This window comes from Dipteris shenzhenensis, chromosome 9 (genome assembly GCF_047967505.1).
Source record: "Dipteris shenzhenensis isolate YYH24624 ecotype China chromosome 9, Dip_SZ_1.0, whole genome shotgun sequence".
Classification (NCBI taxonomy): domain Eukaryota; kingdom Viridiplantae; phylum Streptophyta; class Polypodiopsida; order Gleicheniales; family Dipteridaceae; genus Dipteris; species Dipteris shenzhenensis.
In genome coordinates, this window is record NC_141604.1 from 50,421,459 (window position 1) to 50,444,287 (window position 22,829).

The 22,829-nt window shown below is 42.7% G+C and overlaps 1 protein-coding gene across 3 annotated transcripts; it reads left to right on the top strand.

The window, feature by feature from the left end:
* Positions 1 to 3,231: 3,231 nt before the first annotated feature.
* LOC147898789 (uncharacterized) lies at positions 3,232 to 22,437 on the top strand. Of its 3 annotated transcripts, XM_087379029.1 has the most exons (13): positions 3,232 to 3,789; positions 3,880 to 4,755; positions 5,241 to 5,457; positions 5,669 to 5,735; positions 9,198 to 9,278; positions 10,523 to 10,639; positions 10,757 to 11,137; positions 11,965 to 12,383; positions 12,657 to 12,756; positions 12,852 to 12,911; positions 13,922 to 14,008; positions 14,161 to 14,289; positions 21,631 to 22,435. In XM_087379029.1, exons 3-13 carry the CDS (start codon positions 5,306 to 5,308, stop codon positions 21,964 to 21,966), a joined length of 1,929 nt encoding a protein of 642 aa, XP_087235155.1. In that variant the 5' UTR covers positions 3,232 to 3,789; positions 3,880 to 4,755; positions 5,241 to 5,305; the 3' UTR covers positions 21,967 to 22,435. The 3 variants fall into 3 exon arrangements, with proteins under 3 accessions (XP_087235155.1, XP_087235156.1, XP_087235154.1); XM_087379030.1 differs by having other exon boundaries at positions 3,232 to 4,755; positions 14,170 to 14,289; positions 21,631 to 22,437; XM_087379028.1 differs by having other exon boundaries at positions 3,232 to 4,755.
* Positions 22,438 to 22,829: the final 392 nt, after the last annotated feature.

The following is a 22,829-nucleotide window of genomic DNA, read 5'->3' on the forward strand; positions in this document are numbered from 1 at the left end:
AAAAAAGCATTCAATTTGCCTCCATATCTCTTTGAGCCTATTTCTCCACCAGGCTAGGATTGTGCCTGAGCGCCCATTTTCTATTAAGTTCCAGAGTCAATCATACATTACCCACCAGCTGGCAATACACACTTTGGGTGGATATCTTCTTGAGTTTGGACTTGCTTAACGTCCATTGATTGCATATCCCATTTGAGGTGCATACACTATTCGTTGGCCAATGTTCCAGGATCCCCTCTAGGATGGCCCTAAATAGATCCTTTTAAGTTTTCTCTCAGGTTGAGAGCATATCTTACACTAAGCTCCTCAATCAATAGCCAGCCGGCTACCCTACTGTCCCACATGACTCTCCTGGTTCTGATACCTTTATGATATGTATAGTCTTTTTGCGCGCTAGAGATCATGAAGTGCAAAGACCTCATCCACCTTCCTCAATGCAGTTCCCCACCATACACTTTCTTCCAAACTTGCATCTCCTCTTAAGCTTGTATGTCCTTTCCAAGTAAGATGTCCGATACATTCCTTCCATACAACTACTAGACCCACGATCAAATTTGAACCTACAATGCATAGAGGGAAGCTCGACAATAGCTTATGGTTCCAGCTCTTCAGTCCTGGACCCTGGCCATTACCCTACTCAATGAAGAATTTAAATGTTTGTGCCTACAGATGCCGCGACGTAAAGAGTGCCATGAGCCATTTGTAAATTAACGCCAAATTTTTTTGCTTATATTTGGCAGTCCCAGACCATGTAGCATTTTTGAGACCTTCAAAGTGTCCCAAAGGACATAGTGCATATGTCTTTTGCTTGTATCCTCGGCCTAGAGGAACCAACTGAAGATGCACTCCACTTCCAACCAGTGAGCTTTCCTAAAGTTCCAAATGGTTTACAAGGTAGTAGTGGCTGCCAAAATGTGTTGAATTACTAGTACTTGTGCGTTCCATCCCAAGGGTACTCCATGCCCCATTTCCTCAGCTTTTGGCTCTGATCTTCTTAGCAAACTAGTTGAAGTGCTGACAAGGCGGAACTCCAAGTCCGACCGGTGCTCCCAAGTATCGGACTATTTCCCCTAGACTCTAGAGTCTAGAGGACTGCAAGTTGGAACTTGGATATTAGATAATTCTTTGCTGAAATTGACATTTTGAGACCGAGCTCCAGGCCAGTGCATTAAAACAGATCTTCAATTTTCGACAGCTTCGTTGGGTCCAGCGACAGTGCCTTCAATGCCTGAATCAAAGCTTCCCAGCCAGCCATATCACTGCAGATTGCAACTTCTTAAAGCGGATTTAAAGATTCTGTTTCTAAAGGTATCCGGAAGATTTCGGATTGAAAGCAGGTTGTTATAGAGGCGCTCTGCATCGAATAGTGAAGATCGTAGTGGAATGCAATGTGCATTTCGAGAAGTGCTCACATAAAACTTCCCAGGGTCCAAGAGTTAATACGTGCTGTTGTTTTGTTGTTGGAGCTCAGTTGTGGAATATTTATAGATTAAAACAGAAAGCAGCTTTGCATAAAGAGGGGTTCCCAACTTCCAAATCCTGATTACACTACCTGGTATCACATATAACATCTCATGAACTTGGGAGGGTGCAAGTCATGCAACTGTAGCAATGGCACAACAATATTGTCGTTTCATAAGCAAATAATGTTGGATGATTCGTTTATCAAAGCTGATGGAAAGTTGTTCGCTGGGAAGACTTGCTGAATGCTATGATGGGCTCGATTTTTTCATGCTAAAAAGATAAAAAGAATGGACCCGACCCCCGGGCAAAAGGCCAGAGTCCAAAAGAAGGTGAGTGTTTGATGGGCACATGGTTGACAAGGGTTGGGAAAAAAAGAGAAGACAACTAATCATGAGAGCATGGCAGGCTGCAGCTGTTTGAGGATGACACGCTTGCAAGGTGAAGTGCCAGCCTCCAAAGTCGAGGATCTTTTGGCCATCACCAAGACTCCAAGAGAAAGAGAGTCTGAGAGAGAGACACACCATAATAGTTGATAGTACACCAATCTTAGGAGCAGCTCTCCTCTTTACTACTTTGTTGGGACGGGCCCGGACGGGTACCTCTTCTCTCCTTGTCTGCTCCTGCTGTCTTTGAATGCCCCACACACCCATCTGCCCCGCATGCCTTTCTCCCATCTTATGGTCTATCCGCTTTATGGCATTATGCTTATTGCGGCCCAGACCCCATGATCCAGAACGTAGCCTTCGTGGTATTGACTCTCCACTCTGAGGGCATGAAAAATTTCAGGTCTTATTTGAGGTGAATGACAAAATTTTGAAATTAGGTTTCGGCTTTGTCAATAGAAGGTTTCAGATTTGTAAATTTCAAGGCACCTTTTGGTGTTCATTTTACTTAAAATCTGCAAAATTTTAATAAAACCTTTAAAATCGTATCTTAAGAAAAATGTTTGCCTTGAACACTTCAGATGCAAATTGTTGAAGGTTTCAGATTTGGAAATTTCAAGGCACTTTTTGGTGTTGATTTTACTTAAAATCTGCAAAATGTTAATAAAGCCTTATGACAAGAAAAATGTATAGCTTGAACACCTCAGATGCAGATGGTGGGAGAATGGCAAGTGATGAATAGACAGACTTGTGAGTGTACCCAGGTGGGTGTGTGGTTTTCCCGCTGTGAGAGCAAGTCTTTTTTCGCAGCAGTAAAGTGAATGAGTGCGCTGTGCTGGCCCCGGCGTCTCTCATATGATGGAGTAAAAAAGAACATCCGGCCAAACTAATAAGGCAATGGATCTAGAGAGATGTGAAAAGAGAGGGCGAAGGAAGCTGTGTAGCCAAGCGCTGCAAGGATGAGGCAAGCAAAAGTGGCACCTGGGAATGGGGACGAAGATTGCCAATCTGCAGCAAAAAAGCAGCAGCTGCTTCATCCTCATCATCATCATCATCATCCATCGTCTGAAAAGGCAGTGGTGATTCGGGGATCGGATTCGGAACGTGAAGCTGTGGCAATGCGCAGTGATCTCGATTCTCTCCGTTCTGATGAATCCTGATGCCTGTTCCTGCAATTTTGTTGTAGCTTCAAAGAGTTGATGATCTCAGACTGCAGCTTCTGATCAACATCGTAGAATTGCCTCGGTCACCACGCTTACGATTCGCACAACAACAATCCTACAGGCTATAGTACGCCTTGAACTGCATGGTTCGTGCTCCTCCATCGTCTTTGAGCATCGCCCACAACCTCCATTCCATTTCACTCAATCGTAGAAGACGACCTCCCAGCTTCCTGAGCTCCATCCTTGCACCTCCATCATGCTTCACCTCCCTCGAGCCTCGCGCTCCGGAGGTATCCAACTCCCTTCCTCTCCTAGTCTCCGTCACCCACTAATAATTCTACGTTAAAAACCGAAGCTGCAGCTTCGTGCTTGCCTCGATCCTCTCCATAGCTTCCCTGCCGCCTGCTGCTACGCTCAAGCTTCGATGCATGCTCTCACAACAGTCGTCTCTTCTCCAAATTGACAACCAAGTTGCTACCTCGTCTCTCCAACAAATTCACTGCGAGCTTGCCTTCTCTTCTATCTGCAGACCAGTCGTCTCTCTAATTCTCCAAATTCACCGTAGCGACGTTGCCTTCTCTCTGCATGTTGATCAGTCCAAGCTAATCATGCCCCTGCCGTTTTCTGCCACCTCTTGAATGCCAGGCACACCTCGCCCTCTTCCTCCCTCATCCGCTTCCTTCAATCTTTGTCGCCACGTTGCTTCACCATCGATCCTCTCATCCCCCACTTCTCTCTCCTTCTCTCACCCAGTCCTCACCACCTCGCTTTGGAACTGTGTAAGTATCATGAGTCCACTACTTCTGTACCTCGCACTTTCGTCTGCCCTTCTTTCAGCTCCCGGCTCTAATTCTGCCTAACATGCACAGTGCTGCACCATCTTCTCGTATCGAGAACTGCGACGCAAGCAAACAGCGTGCACTTTCGTCTTGCTCTCTCCCAAGTCGCCACCACTGTCAAATTGCCGAGCGAACCCGTCGGCCCTGTTCGTAACCCGTGCTGCGTGCAGCGACCCCATGACCGCGTAACGTAAAGCCTCGTAGCAGACAAGTAGAGTAAGTTACGTTCCTACCTTCTGGCAACCCTGCACCCCGCAATATCGGAAGCTGAAGCAGCAATGCGTGGCGCACTCAGCGTGCGGCCGTCGGCTGCTTGTCTCCAGCCAGAATGCGCGTCATTTTCAGTGCTTCGATGTCGCAAGGATACAATGCTCTAACTTCTGAAACGCGGTTTTTGCGTGCGCACTACCTAATGCTTGGGTTGGTATCGGCAAAGATAGTCTTAGGTACCTTCATCGCAAACAGAACCCACTGTCTTGTGAACACAATCTACAGTCTTTCTCCGGTCGTTGTACACTGCAGAAGTTAAAGTCCTTGGAGTAGACTTCACAGCACGTTGCGAAGCTGTTGAACTCCCAAGCCTCTGAGCAACATCCTCTCCTTTAACGTGGTCTCCCTTTGCAAGTACTGCGGGTGGCGACTCGAACTATGCGAAATTAGTGTACTCTGAGACAAGGCTATTAGAAAACTCTCGCAATTTGAGGATATGGCTTCGCAGGACGTATCAAGCCAACGACAAATCCTCATAAGTTTTGTGAAATGAGGGAATGTTGCAACAGTCCGTCGCTCATCTGCATTACTGTGAGGCAAATCAGTGCAGGGGAATGCTCGCTTATTCAACGGAAGGACAGGATTCTGACGAGGACGATTATACGAGGACACTGCGGCCCCTTAGAACGATGAAGAGTAAGGAAGCCTTCCTGCTGTATCCATCATCGTCTCTTTTCATGATCACCCTCCGTGGATGTGCCCATTCGCCAGTAAATTTGTTATCTTGCCCTTGACGACTGCTAACGACCGCTCAAGGGATCAGATTGACGGATGGTGTGTGTAACGCGAACGCAAGGCGTCATCCTTGCATTCCGCGCTCTTTGCAAAGTTTGTTTTCTCTGCATTTACAAGACGACAGGAGCTATGCATGTAGTGGTGCAATTGCTGTGAAATGTGCTGCTCTTTATCTCTTGAAACAAAGCTGAGAGCTTCTTTCTTGTCTTCTTGCAATCTGAAAGACGGTGTGTTGTTTCAAGGCTTTGGATTCCTAGATAGCTTTATTTCTTGAAACAAAGCTGAGAGCTTCTTTCTTGTCTTCTTGCAATCTGAAAAACGGTGTGTTGTTTCTAGGCTTTGGATTCCTAGATATTCTGTATCTAAATCGATGCTCTTGTGTCCAGAAGTATAACTGACAGGTATCCAAGTTTCCAGAGGCAGTTGCGTAGGCATTTTGGCAAGCGTTCTGATGGCTATAACTAAAGGGAAAACAGGCCATCAACCCATTAAAGCCACAAAAGACGAACTAGCTTTTGGCCTAGCAACTCCTAAAGTTTATTTTTCATCGAGGAGCTCGCTGAAAGGGCAATCTACGCCTGCACGGCATTCACGGTCAAGAAGGTAAAAGTTGAGTATCTCCTTACGTTTGTGAGCTGTGTTGTTTACTTGAGATTCTTGGGGAAAGAATGCATTTTAGAACTCCTGCGAAATTGAGAGAGAAAAGGGGCAGGAGGCGGTCTTCACATGATTTCGTAAAAGATGTGTAGCTCATATTGTTGCAAAATTGCCTTTACAAACATGATATCTGAGAAGAGTGTCGTGGTTTTCGCAGTGCTCCTGACAATGATTTTGACCTGGAAAACTGGGACCTGTCACCTAGCAATTTTCAACAAATGCAGGTGAGTAATCAGTATTGCAGGAATAAAAGCTGATTATTTTTGCGAGATTAAACCAGTCATCCATTGGAGTAGTGGAGCTATGGGATGTTATTTGGACGCGTAAGCCAATCCGTAATTCTACCAACAGATTCTTCCCTGGTTCTTGAGGAAACGTGTAGAACTGGTTCAGATTCCCATTGCCCTCCCTTCCCCTCTTTGGTCTCCCTCTCTCTCCAAGCGTCCACTCCTACAAGGGGGCGTAGTACTGAAGGGAATAAAGCCCTAGCATTTCCTCACACCATTGGGGAGTCTATATGGACTAAGGGGCCATCAGGAAGCTAATCTATTCTCCATCAGAAAGTCTTGTAGTCCTTCCAGCCCTCACACCATCAGACTTGAATAACTTGTTTTGAGGCTCAAGCTGATACCTGTATGTCATGGCTTAAGTTGATGCACCTATATCATTGTTGATGTGCTTTTCGGGGAATTAATTAATTAGATGCACGTGGACATACTGCTTCATGCAGAATAAAGCTTGTTGAATCTCATTCGCTGCTCCTTTAAAAAAACTTTTGAAGCTCAAACGCAGACAATCTTATGCATAAGCTTGTTACAGAACCACAAATGAGATGTAGCAGGCATGACATTTTCTTGTTACCTCCTTTATTGTATGAGTCAATGGATTTCACTTGATTTTATTGTGATTTCTTGTAGGTTTTACTGATTTTGCTTTGAAACTTACAAGCTCCAAGATATTTTGAAGCTTCTTGAAGAATGCAACTGTAAACTCATGAACAACCTTATCTTACCATCAGACTTGAATAACTTGTTTTGAGGCTTAAGTTGATACCTGTATGAATTAATTACATGCGACTTGAATAACTTGTTTTGAGGCTCAAGTTGATACCTGTATGAATTAATTAGATGCACGTGGACATACTGCTTCATGCAGAAATAAAGCTTGTTGAATCTCATTCGCTGCTCCTTTAAAAAATCTTTTGAAGCTCAAACGCAGACAATCTTATGCATAAGCTTGTTACAGAACCTCAAATGAGATGTAGCAGGCATGACATTTTCTTGTTACCTCCTTTATTGTATGAGTCAATGGATTTCACTTGATTTTATTGTGATTTCTTGTAGGTTTTACTGATTTTGCTTTGAAACTTACAAGCTCCAAGATATTTTGAAGCTTCTTGAAGAATGCAACTGTAAACTCATGAACAACCTTATCTTACCATCAGACTTGAATAACTTGTTTTGAGGCTCAAGTTGATACCTGTATGAATTAATTAGATGCGACTTGAATAACTTGTTTTGAGGCTCAAGTTGATACCTGTATGAAATAAAGCTTGTTGAATCTCATTCGCTGCTCCTTTAAAAAATCTTTTGAAGCTCAAACGCAGACAATCTTATGCATAAGCCTGTTACAGAACCACAAATGAGATGTAGCAGGCATGACATTTTCTTGTTACCTCCTTTATTGTATGAGTCAATGGATTTCACTTGATTTTATTGTGATTCGTTGTAGGTTTTAATGATTTTGCTTTGAAACTTACAAGCTCCAAGATATTTTGAAGCTTCTTGAAGAATGCAACTGTAAACTCATGAACAACCTTATCTTACCATCAGACTTGAATAACTTGTTTTGAGGCTCAAGTTGATACCTGTATGTCATGGCTTAAGTTGATGCACCTATATCATTGTTGATGTGCTTTTCGGGGAATTAATTAATTAGATGCACGTGGACATACTGCTTCATGGAGAAATAAAGCTTGTTGAATCTCATTCGCTGCTACTTTAAAAAATTTTTTGAAGCTCAAACTCAGACAATCTTATGCATAAGTTTGTTACAGAACCACAAATGAGATGTAGCAGGCATGACATTTTCTTGTTACCTCCTTTATTGTATGAGTCAATGGATATCACTTGATTTTATTGTGATTCCTTGTAGGTTTTACTGATTTTGCTTTGAAAGTTACAAGCTCCAAGATATTTTGAAGCTTCTTGAAGAATGCAGCTGTAAACTCATGAACAACCTTATCTTACCATCAGACTTGAATAACTTGTTTTGAGGCTCAAGTTGATACCTGTATGTCATGGCTTAAGTTGATGCACCTATATCATTGTTGATGTGAATTAATTAATTAGATGCACGTGGACATACTGCTTCACGCAGAATAAAGCTTGTTGAATCTCATTTGCTGCTCCTTTAAAAAATCTTTTAAAGCTCAAACGCAGACAATCTTATGCATAAGCTTGTTACAGAACCACAAATGAGATGTAGCAGGCATGACATTTTCTTGTTACCTCCTTTATTGTATGAGTCAATGGATTTCACTTGATTTCTTGTAGATTTTACTGATTTTGCTTTGAAACTTACAAGCTTCAAGATATTTTGAAGCTTCTTGAAGAATGCAACTGTAAACTCATGAACAACCTTATCTTACCATCAGACTTGAATAACTTGTTTTGAGGCTCAAGTTGATACCTGTATGAAATAATTAGATGCACGTGGACATACTGCTTCATGCAGAAATAAAGCTTGTTGAATCTCATTCGCTGCTCCTTTAAAAAATCTTTTGAAGCTCAAACTCAGACAATCTTATGCATAAGCCTGTTACAGAACCACAAATGAGATGTAGCAGGCATGACATTTTGTTGTTACCTCCTTTATTGTATGAGTCAATGGATTTCACTTGATTTTATTGTGATTCCTTGTAGGTTTTACTGATTTTGCTTTGAAACTTACAAGCTCCAAGATATTTTGAAGCTTCTTGAAGAATGCAGCTGTAAACTCATGAACAACCTTATCTTACCATCAGACTTGAATAACTTGTTTTGAGGCTCAAGTTGATACCTGTATGTCATGGCTTAAGTTGATGCACCTATATCATTGTTGATGTGCTTTTCGGGGAATTAATTAATTAGATGCACGTGGACATACTGCTTCATGCAGAAATAAAGCTTGTTGAATCTCATTCGCTGCTCCTTTAAAAAATCTTTTGAAGCTCAATCTCAGACAATCTTATGCATAATCTTGTTACAGAACCACAAATGAGATGTAGCAGGCATGACATTTTCTTGTTACCTCCTTTATTGTATGAGTCAATGGATTTCACTTGATTTTATTGTGATTCCTTGTAGGTTTTACATGATTTTGCTTTGAAACTTACAAGCTTCAAGATATTTTGAAGCTTCTTGAAGAATGCAACTGTAAACTCATGAGCAAACATCTTGAAGCTTCTTCCAAAACCAAACACTTGAAAAAATCTTCATTGTAGCATTGTATGAGTCAAGACGCTTGACGTTTGACGTACTAGGATTACAATTGATGCCATATCTACCTTGCAAACTTTACTCGACTTTGGTGTGAAACTCACAAGAAGATTTAAAACAATATAGAACACTTGTGCCCTCCCCTCCCAACTGTTTTTAATTGTTCAAAATGCGACCTATTCTGATATCATGATATGGTTTTCTCAGGGTTCTACTAATGTGTCACACAATGGAGCTTGCAAGAAGCAGCATTCTTTACACGATCAGAGAGCAGCATTAGAACAAGATGTACGACCCTCCTTGCATTTTTTGTATTATACACTTCCATTGTTTGGTACATTGTGTTGTCGGGCTCCTTGCCAAAGCTAGTCAGAGAGTCAACACTTCATCCTTTTAGTGCAAGACCCCTCTCTCATGCTCGCACTCTTACTCCTCCCCCATCCCTTCTTCACTCCCTCTCCCTCTCCCTCTCCCTCTCCCTCCCCCTCCCCCCATTCTCTCCATTGCTCCCTCTCCCTCACTTGATCCTGCTCTCTTACGTTCTCTCTCATCAATGCGATCCCCCTTAATCCTTGTCCCTTGCGTATTACTTTTCTCAGAAAAATGGACCTGTTCCTAATTAGCAAAGTGTCTTCTGTTGAGAAGCAAATAATGTGCCTTTGGGCCAATCTGTCTTCAAAAACTGATGACTTGCTGTGTTTACAGGTAACTGTGCTTTTTCTCCTTTGACATTTGTCTTCTCAAGACCCCCCCCCCCCCCTCCGTCTTATGGGAAACCTTAAAATGAGGTGAAAACCGACCATGAGGTACACAAGTGAAAGCAACGTCTGTCTAGAAGAGACAGGATGTGAAGATAACAAGAACCCCAACAGGGAAAAGGATGAAAATATGAAACACACCCACCCCCCCCACACACACACACACATGTAACTAAGGGGGATGAGATGTTGGTATGCCGATGCCCACCAAGTGTTGGCATACCATTAATCATCCTTCATTGCCCAGTATTCCCTAGATGCACTCTACTTACGTCTGCCATACTAGGAGTCCCATTGGGTCCTCACAAATGATTTATGGCATCCCCACCAATGCATTCCTACACACATACACACACGTGCGCACGCGCGCACACACACGTATGTATGTATGTTATATGCATGTATGTATACACGTGCACACACACACATATAGAACTAATATGTACATTTAAATGTATGTGCATATCTACGTACATGCATGTATGTACGTATCTATGTGTGTGTATCATGTGTATAATTTCTGGATGAGATGTCATTGTACCAAGAATGTTTTCTAGCTCTAACATATTTTGTAGCAAATCATCTGTCTTCCAATGGCAGTACTGGAAAAATGATATCATCCCAGTCTCCTGTCCATTTTACCAGTTTCTGTCTGACATAATTAGTATTCTAATCAGTTGTTTTCCAATCAATGCAAAACATTGCGTCAGTTTCTTATCCAGTGTTCATTCCTCGGATTTCAATTGATTGCACTTAGTTGGAATGGTGTGGCAGGTAGCAGACTTGCAAAAGCGTCTAAAAAATGAGCGGGCTGTAAGGCATGCGTTAGAAAAAGCCATGGGCCGTGCATCTAGTGCCATTTCACCTGGCCATCGACACCTCACCCCTCAGGTGAAATATGTGTTGGATGATTCAACATTTGAATTGCTGCCCAGTCATAAACATAAGTTTTATGTCTTACCTCTACAAATAACAAAATTTGACTCTGTTGTTTATTTGTATTTGAAGACTAAGGAACTCATTAGCGAAATCAATTATCTTGAGGAGGAAGTAGTAGACCTTGAGCAGCATGTCCTCTCCCTTTACCGCCGTTTTTTCAGCCGGTGCTTCTCTCGGTCCTCTTCGCTTTTCCACATAAGGCAAAAAAATGAGCCTCAGAGTACGCAAGATGAAGGTCAACAGAAACATCGACAGCCAAGCAGTAAGCAGAAGCAGAGTCATACAAATCAACACCGGCGCAACGTATCAGCAGCAATGCAAGGCAGTGGCATCACTAAAGCTGCATCCTCCATTCAGCCAAAGACAAGGCATGGTTCTATTTTGGGTGAAACGATGAGCATGACTGGAAATTCACAAATATCTCATTCACAGAACCTTCTACAATCTAAGGTATTGTATCTCATGGGTCAATATGTATCCTTTCTGCTAATATTATTGTGGTTGCCTCATGCTTATATGCATTTTGCTTCTCAGTCTCAGCAGTCATCTAAATGATTGAAATGTCAGCGACCTTCAGATCTAAAGATGTGAGAATAGGAATCACTCTCTCCTCCATGAAGTTAAGATTTTGCAGCTTCTTTTGGAACATGGTTTTTTCGCTAAATGCATGATTCGTTCCCCGAGTACTCTAGAATAAGATTGCTTAGGATGGAGGATTCACAAGATCTTCATGGATAGATATCTCTACACCTCAGGGGTAGCCCGCTCGGATTGTTGGAATGCAACGGTAGTTTAGTAGTCTTTTCTGCCAGCCAGCATAGGTCATCATATAGACCTTGTAAAGCTTTTGACTTGGAAGCTTAACAGCAACATGATGCAAAACTGGAATATAGCAGTATTAAATTTCTGTGGCACTTACAGGAAGACATTGAGTTTTAAAGATTCATCAGTGTTGGACCAATGTTTCTTTGGGAAATGCATGCAGGGCGACGTTCGAATCTGTTGAACTGTAATGCTTCATCTTGATATGATTTCCAACATACTGATAACATATCAGCTTATGATACTAAAGATGCTAGTATCTAAAGTGGTTTTGCAGATCAGCTCCTTCAATTTTGTTGCTTTTAATTTTAAAATTTGGGATACTTTTTTTTTTTGCTTTGCAGCTGCTTTTTCTTTACAAATAGTGTGTAGGTTGAACTCGTGATAGTGTGTAGGTTGAACTCTTCACATAAGTAAATAGACATGAATGATCATTTTAATATTTGTTGCTGCAGGCATTGAAGGAGATTCCCATAAGGAGTAATCCTAGTTCTTTGAACGAAGATGGACCCCGTCCCTTAAGAGACTATTTATCTGAGACCCCAAACAGACTGTCAGAAGAACTGATACGCTGTATGACAACTATATATTGCAAACTTTCTGATCCACCACTTCCACAGTTTGGAGTGCCAGAGTCTCCATCATCTTGTACATCTTCCTCGACAAGCTTATCTTCAATTCATGGGATTTTCAGTGATGGGTGGTCTCCTGGATGCAAAGCCGACTTTTCTTATGATGTGCCATTGGTGGACCCTTTTCAAGTGAAAGGGAAAGTTGGAGGGGCGGGAGCTTACAGCTGCATGGTAGAGGTCCCTTGGATTTGTGTGGATAAGGACAGGCTCAATTATGCTGCACGTATGCTTCGAGATTTCAGGTAACATAAGCTAGACTGATGCGAGTGTGAACCACATGGATATGGTGGCCTAGAATAAAATTCTCTAGACAAATTAAATTCTCTAGACATGAGAGACCCGCAGAGTATTAAAATGATTATCTTAGACTGAAGTTTCAGAAAAAAGGCATCTAGATAGCCTCTAACAATAACTTGAAGGAAACATAATAAATCACCAGGAAAAATGCATTGAAGGCTATGCTTGGGTCATAGCTGACAAACCATGAGAATAAGGCCTTCACTTGATACATGCAGGTCAATGGTCGAGCAGCTGGAGAAGGTTGATCCTAGCCAACTGAAGCACAATGAAAAGCTAGCATTCTGGATCAATATCCATAATGCTCTTCTCATGCATGTATGAGACCATTCCTTTTTATCATTTTCAGATTCTAAATAGGAGACACTCGTGGGCAGCACTTGATGCAGTATCCCTGTTTTCCTCTCTTGCAGGCATACTTAGCTTATGGAATACCACGCAACAGTCTGAAACGCATGACCTTACTCCAAAGGGTAAGCTTTGTAATTAGTCACAGAAAGGGACTGAAATATAAAAAGGTTGTGCCTCAAACAAATTGCTTAAACAAAACACCCCCCTGCTTCTTGCCGATTTCCCTCTCCCGACAGCCACCCATGCATCCATGCATGCACATACTCTGCTTTTTGTTGCCTAATGCCTCAGTACCCACTGTATGGCGAAGAGAATATAGAGTCATCCATATAATATAGAGTTTTCTATTCTGATTTGCTCATCATTGTGTGCCATTCACAAATATGTCTGCAATTGAAACCTTATCATGGTGTGATACACAGAGAATCAATGTATGGAAGGAAGAGCTGGTGCAGTGGGAAGGCGTTCTCACACATGAAAATTTCATTATTCAATATGCATAAACCTTTTTGTATCGGACCCTTTTAAAGGATTTAAGAATGAGAGTAGTAGTCCAAAGAGCTGGCAGTTGACATTAAGACTTTGCAAACTTAAAAATTCGATGTATTGATTGCAAGTACTGATGCTATGAAAAGCAGTGCAAGCGATCTACTTAGCCAGTTACTGTGTGTGCGTATGTGTGGTGCTCTCTCTCGCGCGCGCACGTGTGTGTGTGCTTTTAAAAAAAAGTGTGGGTGTGTGTGTGTGTGTGTGTGTGTGTGTGTGAGAGAGAGAGAGAGAGAGAGAGAGAGAGAGAGAGAGAAGGGGCGGGGGGACGCAGAGCGTGATGCACATGCCTCTGTGTCTGCACATGTTTAGGCCTGTGCGTATGAAATACAATATGCACCTTAAATCTATTATCTTTAATCCTAACCCTCACTATGCTTAGTATGTGCAACATATTATGATATCCCTACTCATCTCACCAGCCCCTTAGTGTAGGATCAGGTCTATTGTATAGGTTTCTCCAGTAACCATAAAATTGTCATAAAATACATGCTAACTTTTTTGGGGGAAAAAAAGGTACGTGCTAACTATTTAATGAGCCTGATAGAACTACACAAGCATGGCACTGAAACGAATTGTCCTGCAGGCTGCCTATAGAGTTGGAGGCCACTCTATCAATGCCTATACAATAGAGCATTGCATTCTGGGCTGCCGTTCCCATCGCCCTACACAGGTAGACATTGATTTTTGAAATAAAAGTGATGCATTGAATCTGAGAAAATGCTGATAGTTTTGAGGTGCTTGGTGAATTCGCTTCAATAGACTTCGCCTTCTACTGGAAGAATTTGTGATTGGGCCCATATATTCGTCCTTGGTTTTCTGAAGTGGCTGCAGAATCTGCTCTTACCTGGATCCAAGTTCAAAGCTGGTGATGAAAGGCGTGCTTATGCAATTGATAACCCAGAGCCACTAGTCTGCTTTGCACTTTGTTGTGGAGGACGGTCAGATCCTGCGGTATGCTTCTCATAGTCGCAAGTTCATATGCATATATGCAAAATGCATGACAGGTCTCTAACATAATTGCAAGTCCTCGTTTTATTCAGTATTATATACACCTACAAATGTTTCTTATTATACAACTAAAAAAAACCACATGGATCTCATGGCTGCTTGCAGGCTGTGTTGTAAATAGACAATGATTTTCTCTCAAAAGGGAAAGGATGGCCTAAATATATGTTTGCGTCATTTATTCATTTGTAAAAATAGAAGCTAATTTGTCCTTGATACCTGAGCTCCATATTCAAGGTGTAAGAATACTTGCTTGTACTCAAAACATCATGCTACCAGACCGTTCCCAGTCCCTGAATGGGGCACCATTACGCGCCTTTTGACAGGCATTTTGCGGGACAATACACGTTGATATCCCTTTATTTGGGTAGACTTGCCTTGCGCCTTAAACCTAGTTTAACAAAATAGAAGGGAGACTGGTTATTTTACGCAGCCTAACATGTGATAGGCAAAGAAGGGTTCAATGGAGTAAGGTTAGGCGACCAAGGAGGGGTTCAATGGAAAAAGGTTAGGCGACCAAAAAGTAGATGGGCAGACTGTTGTTACCTTTTAGAATCACCAAATCGACCTGCTAGCAAGTGCCTTGGTTTTTTGAACTGTGGTCAATTTGGGCCAACCAGTTGGTTGGTTTGGTTAGCAAGTACTTTGCTAGACGTCTTGAGATTGCCTCACATGGCCAAGAAAGGCCCATAAGCTTGGCTGGAACTGCTGGGTACAACTGGAGACCTAGAGGAGCAACTAAACCACTTTGTGGTTTGCTAGGCACCTTAGATGAGGAGCATAGGAAAGGGAATTCTTTTAACAGTACAGTCAGAAGGCCAAGATAGGTGAGAGTGGCATAGCAACCGTAGGGATCCTGATGTTTCAGGTGGAGGATCCAAGAGCTCCTTGCACAAAAGCATTAAAAAAACCGATGTGTAATGCAAGATGGAATTTTTTCCTTGGCCTTATGTATGTTCGGAAAATGCTTTGCATTATCCATGGAGGAGTGCTAGGCACATAGCAAATAACAGATGGAATGTCTAACGTGAAGTGATGGTTCTCAACTGGAGCTACTCAATAGGAAATTGGGGATGCAATGTATTGAATCTAGCCGCTCAGCTGCAAATTGAAGATGCAAAGTTGAATATAAACTCCAAGATAGGTGAGAGTGGCATAGCAACCGTAGGGATCCTGATGTTTCAGGTGGAAGATCCAAGAGCTCCTTGCACAAAAGCAATGAAAAAACCGATGTGTAATGCAAGATGGAATTTGTTCCTTAGCCTTATGTATGTTCGGAAAATGCTTTGCATCGTCCATGGAGGAGTGCTAGGCACTTAGCAAATAACAGATGGAATGTCTAACGTGAAGTGATGGTTCTCTCCAAGATAGGTGAGAGTGGCATAGCAACCGTAGGGATCCTGATGTTTCAGGTGGAAGATCCAAGAGCTCCTTGCACAAAAGTTATGAAAAAACCGATGTGTAATGCAAGATGGAATTTGTTCCTTAGCCTTATGTATGTTCGGAAAATGCTTTGCATCGTCCATGGAGGAGTGCTAGCACTTAGCAAATAACAGATGAAATGTCTAACGTGAAGTGATGGTTCTCTCCAAGATAGGTGAGAGTGGCATAGCAACCGTAGGGATCCTGATGTTTCAGGTGGAAGATCCAAGGGCTCCTTGCACAAAAGCAATGAAAAAACCGATGTGTAATGCAAGATGGAATTTGTTCCTTAGCCTTATGTATGTTCGGAAAATGCTTTGCATCGTCCATGGAGGAGTGCTAGGCACTTAGCAAATAACAGATGGAATGTCTAACGTGAAGCGATGGTTCTCAACTGGAGCTACTCAATAGCAAATTGGGGATGCAATGTACTGAATCTAGCTGCCCAGCTGCAAATTAAGGATGCAAAGTTGAGTATAAACTCCAAGTGCATTCGGAGTCTGTCCATATTATTAAATAGGACAGATTTGAGATGATTTTACTGATCACCGGTCAAAGAAGCATGGAATGGTCTAGATTCTTTACTGTAATTTACATTTCTTCTGTTGTAAGATCTGCACCGGCTCTTTAGTATTCTGGATGCATAGGAGCTTTTAGTTTCTAAAGTGTTCCCCCATATAGACTTTGATATGTCCATTATGTCCTAGGAAAAACTGTGGAGATCCTCTGTTGCTTTCTTGATCCCCAGTATTGTCAGCTGTGAGGGCTCTTTTCTTCCTCTTTCAGTGTCATGCACAAGACAAATAAGGAAAGTAGTTTCAAAGGAGAGATACATATTCTGTCACAGCATCTTCATTGTTTTCTGACCCTTGGGAAATACTTCCGAGGCACGTGGCAATAGGGAGAGTTCCACAATACCTCGCTGACGTTTGCAGCTAGCTGGCTCGAGTGCAGGTTTTCTACTTGAGCCACATATCTAAAAATGGTGCTTTGGCTATACTTCTGGGTATGTATTTTGCAGACCTGTTAAAGCTTCTTCATCTACTTGTGTGCACCTATTTGAAGCGAGATAAGTGGTGTGTAATTATGGTCTACACCCACTGTTGGGAGCTGATGATGTCAGTGGGGGTGGCATAGTAGCTAGTCCCTGCTATGCATGATGGAGTTTATGCTTTTCAAGCTTATGAGTGACTATCATGAGATTCAAACTGCACACTGTGTTGTATTTTTAGAGGACGAGTTTGGGCATGTTTCTAGATTCATCTAGTGCCAAGGCTCTTTTTGGTTAACATTATTCTAGGGAATGGACATAGGCAACCACGGTGTCTCATATGCCTATCCCCAAATTTGGTGTGAAGGGGATGCTATATGGAAGTATTCTTTCCACTATAGGAGGTGAGACCAAGTCGGAGGATCAGAAGGATGCATCGGGCAAGGTCATGAAGGCTGTAGTTCCAGATTGGGTGCTTAGGGATGCTCTGGTACTATCAGTGATTATTGAGAGGATTGCAAATTCCATGCTTCCACATGTTCAAGCTTGTGAGTTTGGTCAAGGTGAATTAGATTCTCAAGGATCAACTAGCAGGATTGGTCCAAAAGTGGATAGCCATGACGGGGTAATGACTAGCTTGACAGCTGGAGAAAGATCGAAGCCTCTGACATTTGAGGAGGTTTGTCCCAACTCCCTTGTTGCGCCAAGATGAAGTGAGGTTGAAGTTGCAGAACAAAGATGGGGATGAGAAGGCATTTATCCCTTCTAGAAAAGGGAGGGTGACTAGAAGGGCAAGCCCGGCCAGGGAACCAAACAGAAAAGATTCTTCCGAGGAAGAGAACTCTTTTGACAGTGAAAGCAAGAAAAAGAGAGATTGAGAGGTCAACTTCCCACCTGTGAGCCCCTCCCTGTATGAGGAGGACAAGGGGGAGTTAGACCATTATGTGGAATAGGATTGAGAGAGGTGCAATCCGGGCACATGAAAAAGGGTGCCAGAAGGACACATGCTTATGAATTATGGGCTGGAAGGTACAGTATGGGCAGCAACAAGGCTGCCACATGGGTAGTAAGGATCATCTTTCTTTGCGTTTACTTTGACCCCTCTGATAGGGCTGCGTTCATGGAACAACTGGAGAGGTCATGGGGCTGGCATTAAGCCCAGCAACACGCCCAGGATGTGGCCAGCAAAAGACACTGGAAAATGGGGCCTTCATAGGCAACCAACATTGTACTGGTAGGCCTGGAGTAGTCGTGCAGTCTTGCAAGCTGGCAGTACCTTGCTGGGGCCAGGTTTATCCGACCAGGGTTGGTGTTTCTTCATCTACACTTTTCTTCTGCACAGATTTCAATCAGTTCTTTCATAGGCAAAGTATTTCTGTAATCGTATCAATGGGAACCTCCATCGTCTTTTCATCTGGCCAATGTTAGGTGGACGACTGCAAGTACTCCATTTGGTCTTCTAAATTTTGCATAGCGTTTCCATTTTTCCCAGCAACAGTATTTTACCATCCTCCTCAATATCCCCTTTCATATGCCTTGAGTCCTCCTCAAGGCTCTCAGTCCCGTACTCTATGATGCAGCCAGTACTTTTTGTTATCTCAAGTACTATTTCTCAAGCCTTTTACTTAAATGTTTTTGCAGTGCTTAGTGTCAGCATGTGCTACCAAGCCATGTAAGTTTCGGGATGATCAGAGCATCTACAATTGAACTCAAAGCTCGTGCACTGAAACTGCTTATCTTACATTGAAAGACTTGTTTTAACTATGACCTTGTTTTGGCATGTTTGTGTGCGTGTCTTGGTGATCACACCTGTCAAAAAGACAGGAGATCAAGAAAAAAGTAGCGAAAGGGAGAGGAGGAGAATACAAAATTACATGCCAGTGGGTGGCAACATATAATTTTGTACTTCATGCTGGGCAGGTTTTCCAGACAGTAATATCTAGTATTACAAAAAAAAAAGTGTCTTTGGTGATCCCCCTGGGGCTAAGTATCACTTCTTCGGAGCCTCTGTGCAGCAATAATTTTATGATTGTCTGCATGCTCGGGATATAGATTATCCTGCCTTCATGTCATATAGTGACATCTGATGATGTTTCTAGCTGGTCGTCCCATGTTTTGAGACATTTCTTTTAATGTGTATGTGCGCGCGCGTGTGTGTGTGTGTGTGAGAGAGAGAGAGAGAGAGAGAGAGAGAGAGAGAGTTAACTGGATCTATGGGACAGGGAAGTAAGATTGATATAGATACATTTTGCAGGTTTATAGGTAATAGAGAACTATTTGACTTTATGTACTTGTACTCAAAGCCACACAGTTTTATGGGTAACAGCCAGTTATTTGAGTGTATGTACTTGTACCTGAAGTCTTCCTTGCCTGTCTCTGCCATACCTAGGGCGTTTCTCCTATCTTCTGTACTCTCATTTATGTGTGCTCCTACTCGTCTACATGATAATGGTCTTTGAAACCGGCCTTCGATAAACAATAGGGCAGTGATCTTCTTCTACTTAGTCATAAACTTCATAAAAAGCCACAATGCAAGCTTCAGTCACTTATATCACTTAGCACAACTTAGAAACAAGCTTCAACAACAACAAAGGTGAGGCTAGAATGCCCCTGCTCAATGAAAATAGTACACAGTGTACCCACTAGCCCCAAATGCCTTGGCGCCCCTTACGGTATTTATTCAATGCTTCTGAATGGAAATGCTTTACAACAAGGGTTCAACCTTGCACTGTCCCTCTCTGCAAATCCTCTACTTGTCTTCAAGGCATCTAATCCCAGTGCACCACTAGAATTCCCACTGGCAAGGCATACTCAGGCATTCACTTCTGATCTGACACAACTTAGAGGCATTCAGGCATCCAAACCACTGGCAAACTCAGCTCAAGGCAGCCTCAAGGCTATCACATGCATCCACACTGTCCTTAGGCCTTCCGCAGAATCACCCTGGCCTTTGGGTGCTTACTAGAACCTGTTGGAGTCGTGAAAGGACTGCACACAACACGCATGAACCGCAAAAAGCTGCAAAGCAAGAAAGAACAAGGAAAAACCAAACCTAGAACCAACTCCCGCTGTCTGTGGCAGAGGGGCGAGCTCCTTTCTCACACCTATCCTCTGTCCAAGCTCCCCGCAAGGTGCAGGTGTCTTCCAGCAATCAGGAGAAGAGAGAAATGAAGGTAGATAGCGGAGGGTGAACAAGAAAGAGCTGTAGAGGAAAGATGGTTCACAGATTTGCCCCGAAATGATTGCCTCGAAATCAGTGCCTGAGTCCTCCTAAGAGAAGGTGCCAAAAGCAATAGGGAAAGTTCCTCCTGCAGCCTGCATTGGTCCAAAACAGCTGCAGAACAGCTCCAGAAGCCACCACGCAGCCAAAAACATGTGCACAAAGGTCTAGCACAGCAAAAGACAACCCCGAGCACCTGCTGGAGGCAGCTGAACACGTCTGCACGGATTCCGTACAGCCGTACGGGCGTCCATACAGTCCGTAGAAGTGCATACTAGTCTTGGAACAGTCAAAACAGTGTTAAAACGGCTGAAAACAGGCTTGAAACAGCTCAAACAGCTCAAACAGCTCAAAAACTGCACAAGAACAACTGAAAACGTCCTACACCTCTGGGAGAGTGAGGAGAGAGAGATGGAAGGTGGGGGAAGGGCATGCATACACATGCTTGACAAATGGCACCTCCTCCTTGCCATTTGCCCCTTCATTAAAGTCCTAACCCCCCTAGCAAGGACAATGTTGGTTGTCCTTGGGCCCAACTTTTAGACCCCTCTTTTAAAGCCTTTGCCTTGCCCCTAGGACCTAGTGGTGCACCTAGACTTTGCCCTTAGGAATTTCTAGGAAGTGTGCACTTCCTCTAGCCAGTCCCTCACGGCCAAACCATTACAACACTTAACCATGGTTAACCCCGAGTTGAGCGTAGGTTGAGTTATGAAGATACTCTACATCACTTTTCACGTCCTCGTGACAGTCTCTATGTTATGATTCTCAGGATTGGTAATCTACCAAGAGTGCATTGGCACTCATCCTCTGTATAATCTTCCTGGCAAAGTTTCCTCTGTACTTGAAGTCTCATTTGATTAGGTTAGCTGGTTGCTCGCAGATTACGAAAGGGGTCGCAATTGAACTTGTTTTGCAAGGAGGCTATCTTGGGAACATACTGATGCCATGCAGGTGCTAAGGAAAATATACTTGGGTAGAGTGGTCCAAAGAATTGTCAAGTTTGATTTTAATTGGGAGCTGATGTATTGACTGCCTTTGGATTTTTCTCTTTCTATTTCTTTATACTTAGGTGTTCCGTAATGTGGTTTCTTGCCTTGTGGGTCTACAACATTGATTAGCTTGATAAGTGGCCCTCCTTTGCTGGGTTTTGTGCTCCTTTACACCTTTGTGCAAAGTTTCAATCCTGATAGGCTCCCTAGCCAAATAGGAAGTTTAGTTTCCATATGATCTTGTTCTGCATGTCAGTTGCCTCTTCACCACTCTACCCTTAGAACTGACAATAACCACCCTTCTTTTTTAATGTAATAGATGCATCTTTTCTTGGAGCAGAGAGAGAGAGAGAGAGAGAGAGAGAGAGAGAGAGAGAGATTGCTGCAGTTTACAGAACTACCATAACATAAAGTGTAAAATAACAGCTGAGTGGCCGTGTTGAAGGTCAGTTGATAATGACGATGTGGTGCTCAATCTTAAGAGTGGTGTGGGGATTTAAGATCCACAGCTCATTCCTGCTTCTCCATTTTCAGTTCTCTTTAGGAGAGAGAGAGAGAGAGCACTACCAGTCTCTCAAATTTTCTGATGAGATTTTACTGCTGAAAGAATTCTTGTAAATGGAGTTTGGTAGTGTTTCTCCTTAAATGGGATATTGGGCTAACAGGTTAGAGTCTATACTGCGAAGAATGTTCACGAGGAGCTGGAAGCTGCCAAAAGAGAGTTTTTACAAGCAAGCATTGGTTTCCAAACGGAGAAAAAAGTTCTGCTGCCAAAGATTCTTGAGTGGTATACCCGAGAGGCATCAATCTCATCCGGTAGCCTTCTAGACTGGGTTTCTCAATATGTTGATGAAAAAGAAAATGAAACCATTCAGAGATGCATCCGCTCAAAGCCTCACAAGAGCGCTTCTCACTGCATAGAATGGGTATCTTACAATTTCAACTTCAGATACTTATTTGACCGTGATCTTGCAACAAGATTCTCATCGCGCATGCACTGAGCCCAATCTTGTCACCATTCATGGGACAAAATCTTGCAAGAGGTGCAGCTGTTAACTGTGTTTCTCAACACTCCTGTACATGGAAAATTTGTCACTCGGCTTTGAAGGGAAAAAATGTCTGCCCCTTCTAATCATAGTTCCTGTGCCATAAAATTTTTATATAATAATGGATCAAATATCACTTGTATTCTAATCACAGGGTGTGAAGTTATAAGACGCCCAGCTCCATGCGCAGAGCCTTTATTCTTCCATCGCTTTACTTGAACATGGTTGTGAATATTGGGAATGATTAGTTAGTCTTATGTTGTATTGGACAAGGGTCTCAAAGTTTCCTTGGCTTCGTATATAGTCAATAGCAGAGCGCACCTGAAACAGCAGGCATCCTATGTTGTGTTTTCCTAGTTGCAGGAGATGATTAGTGTGATATTATTTTTCCTGGCAAAGACAATTGAGTTATACTAATAGGAAGACATCTTGTTGTATTTCAAAGGATCTCTTTATAGCAATGTTCAGGAAAAAAGGGTCTGTCTGACAGTACAACAGGTCACAGCCTGCTCAACAGTACAAAACACTCTGCATGGTAAACCTCGAGGAGCTAATCCTCAATAGCCAAGGAGCTGCGATGCTGAATTTGCTTTTCAATGCATAATAAGCAACAAAAATATGGTAGATACTTAGTGAAATGGCATGTCCGTACAGATTGGAAAATGCAAAGAGCTTGTATAGTTACAAATGAGGGCAAATGCCTGACACACTTACGTGGCGTGCAATTCCTAAACTCTTGTAAGTGGAGTGGCATTTCATTTTGTAAACACATAGTTACCTCCCATTGTGGTGATAAAAGGAAAGGGCGGTGGTCCAAT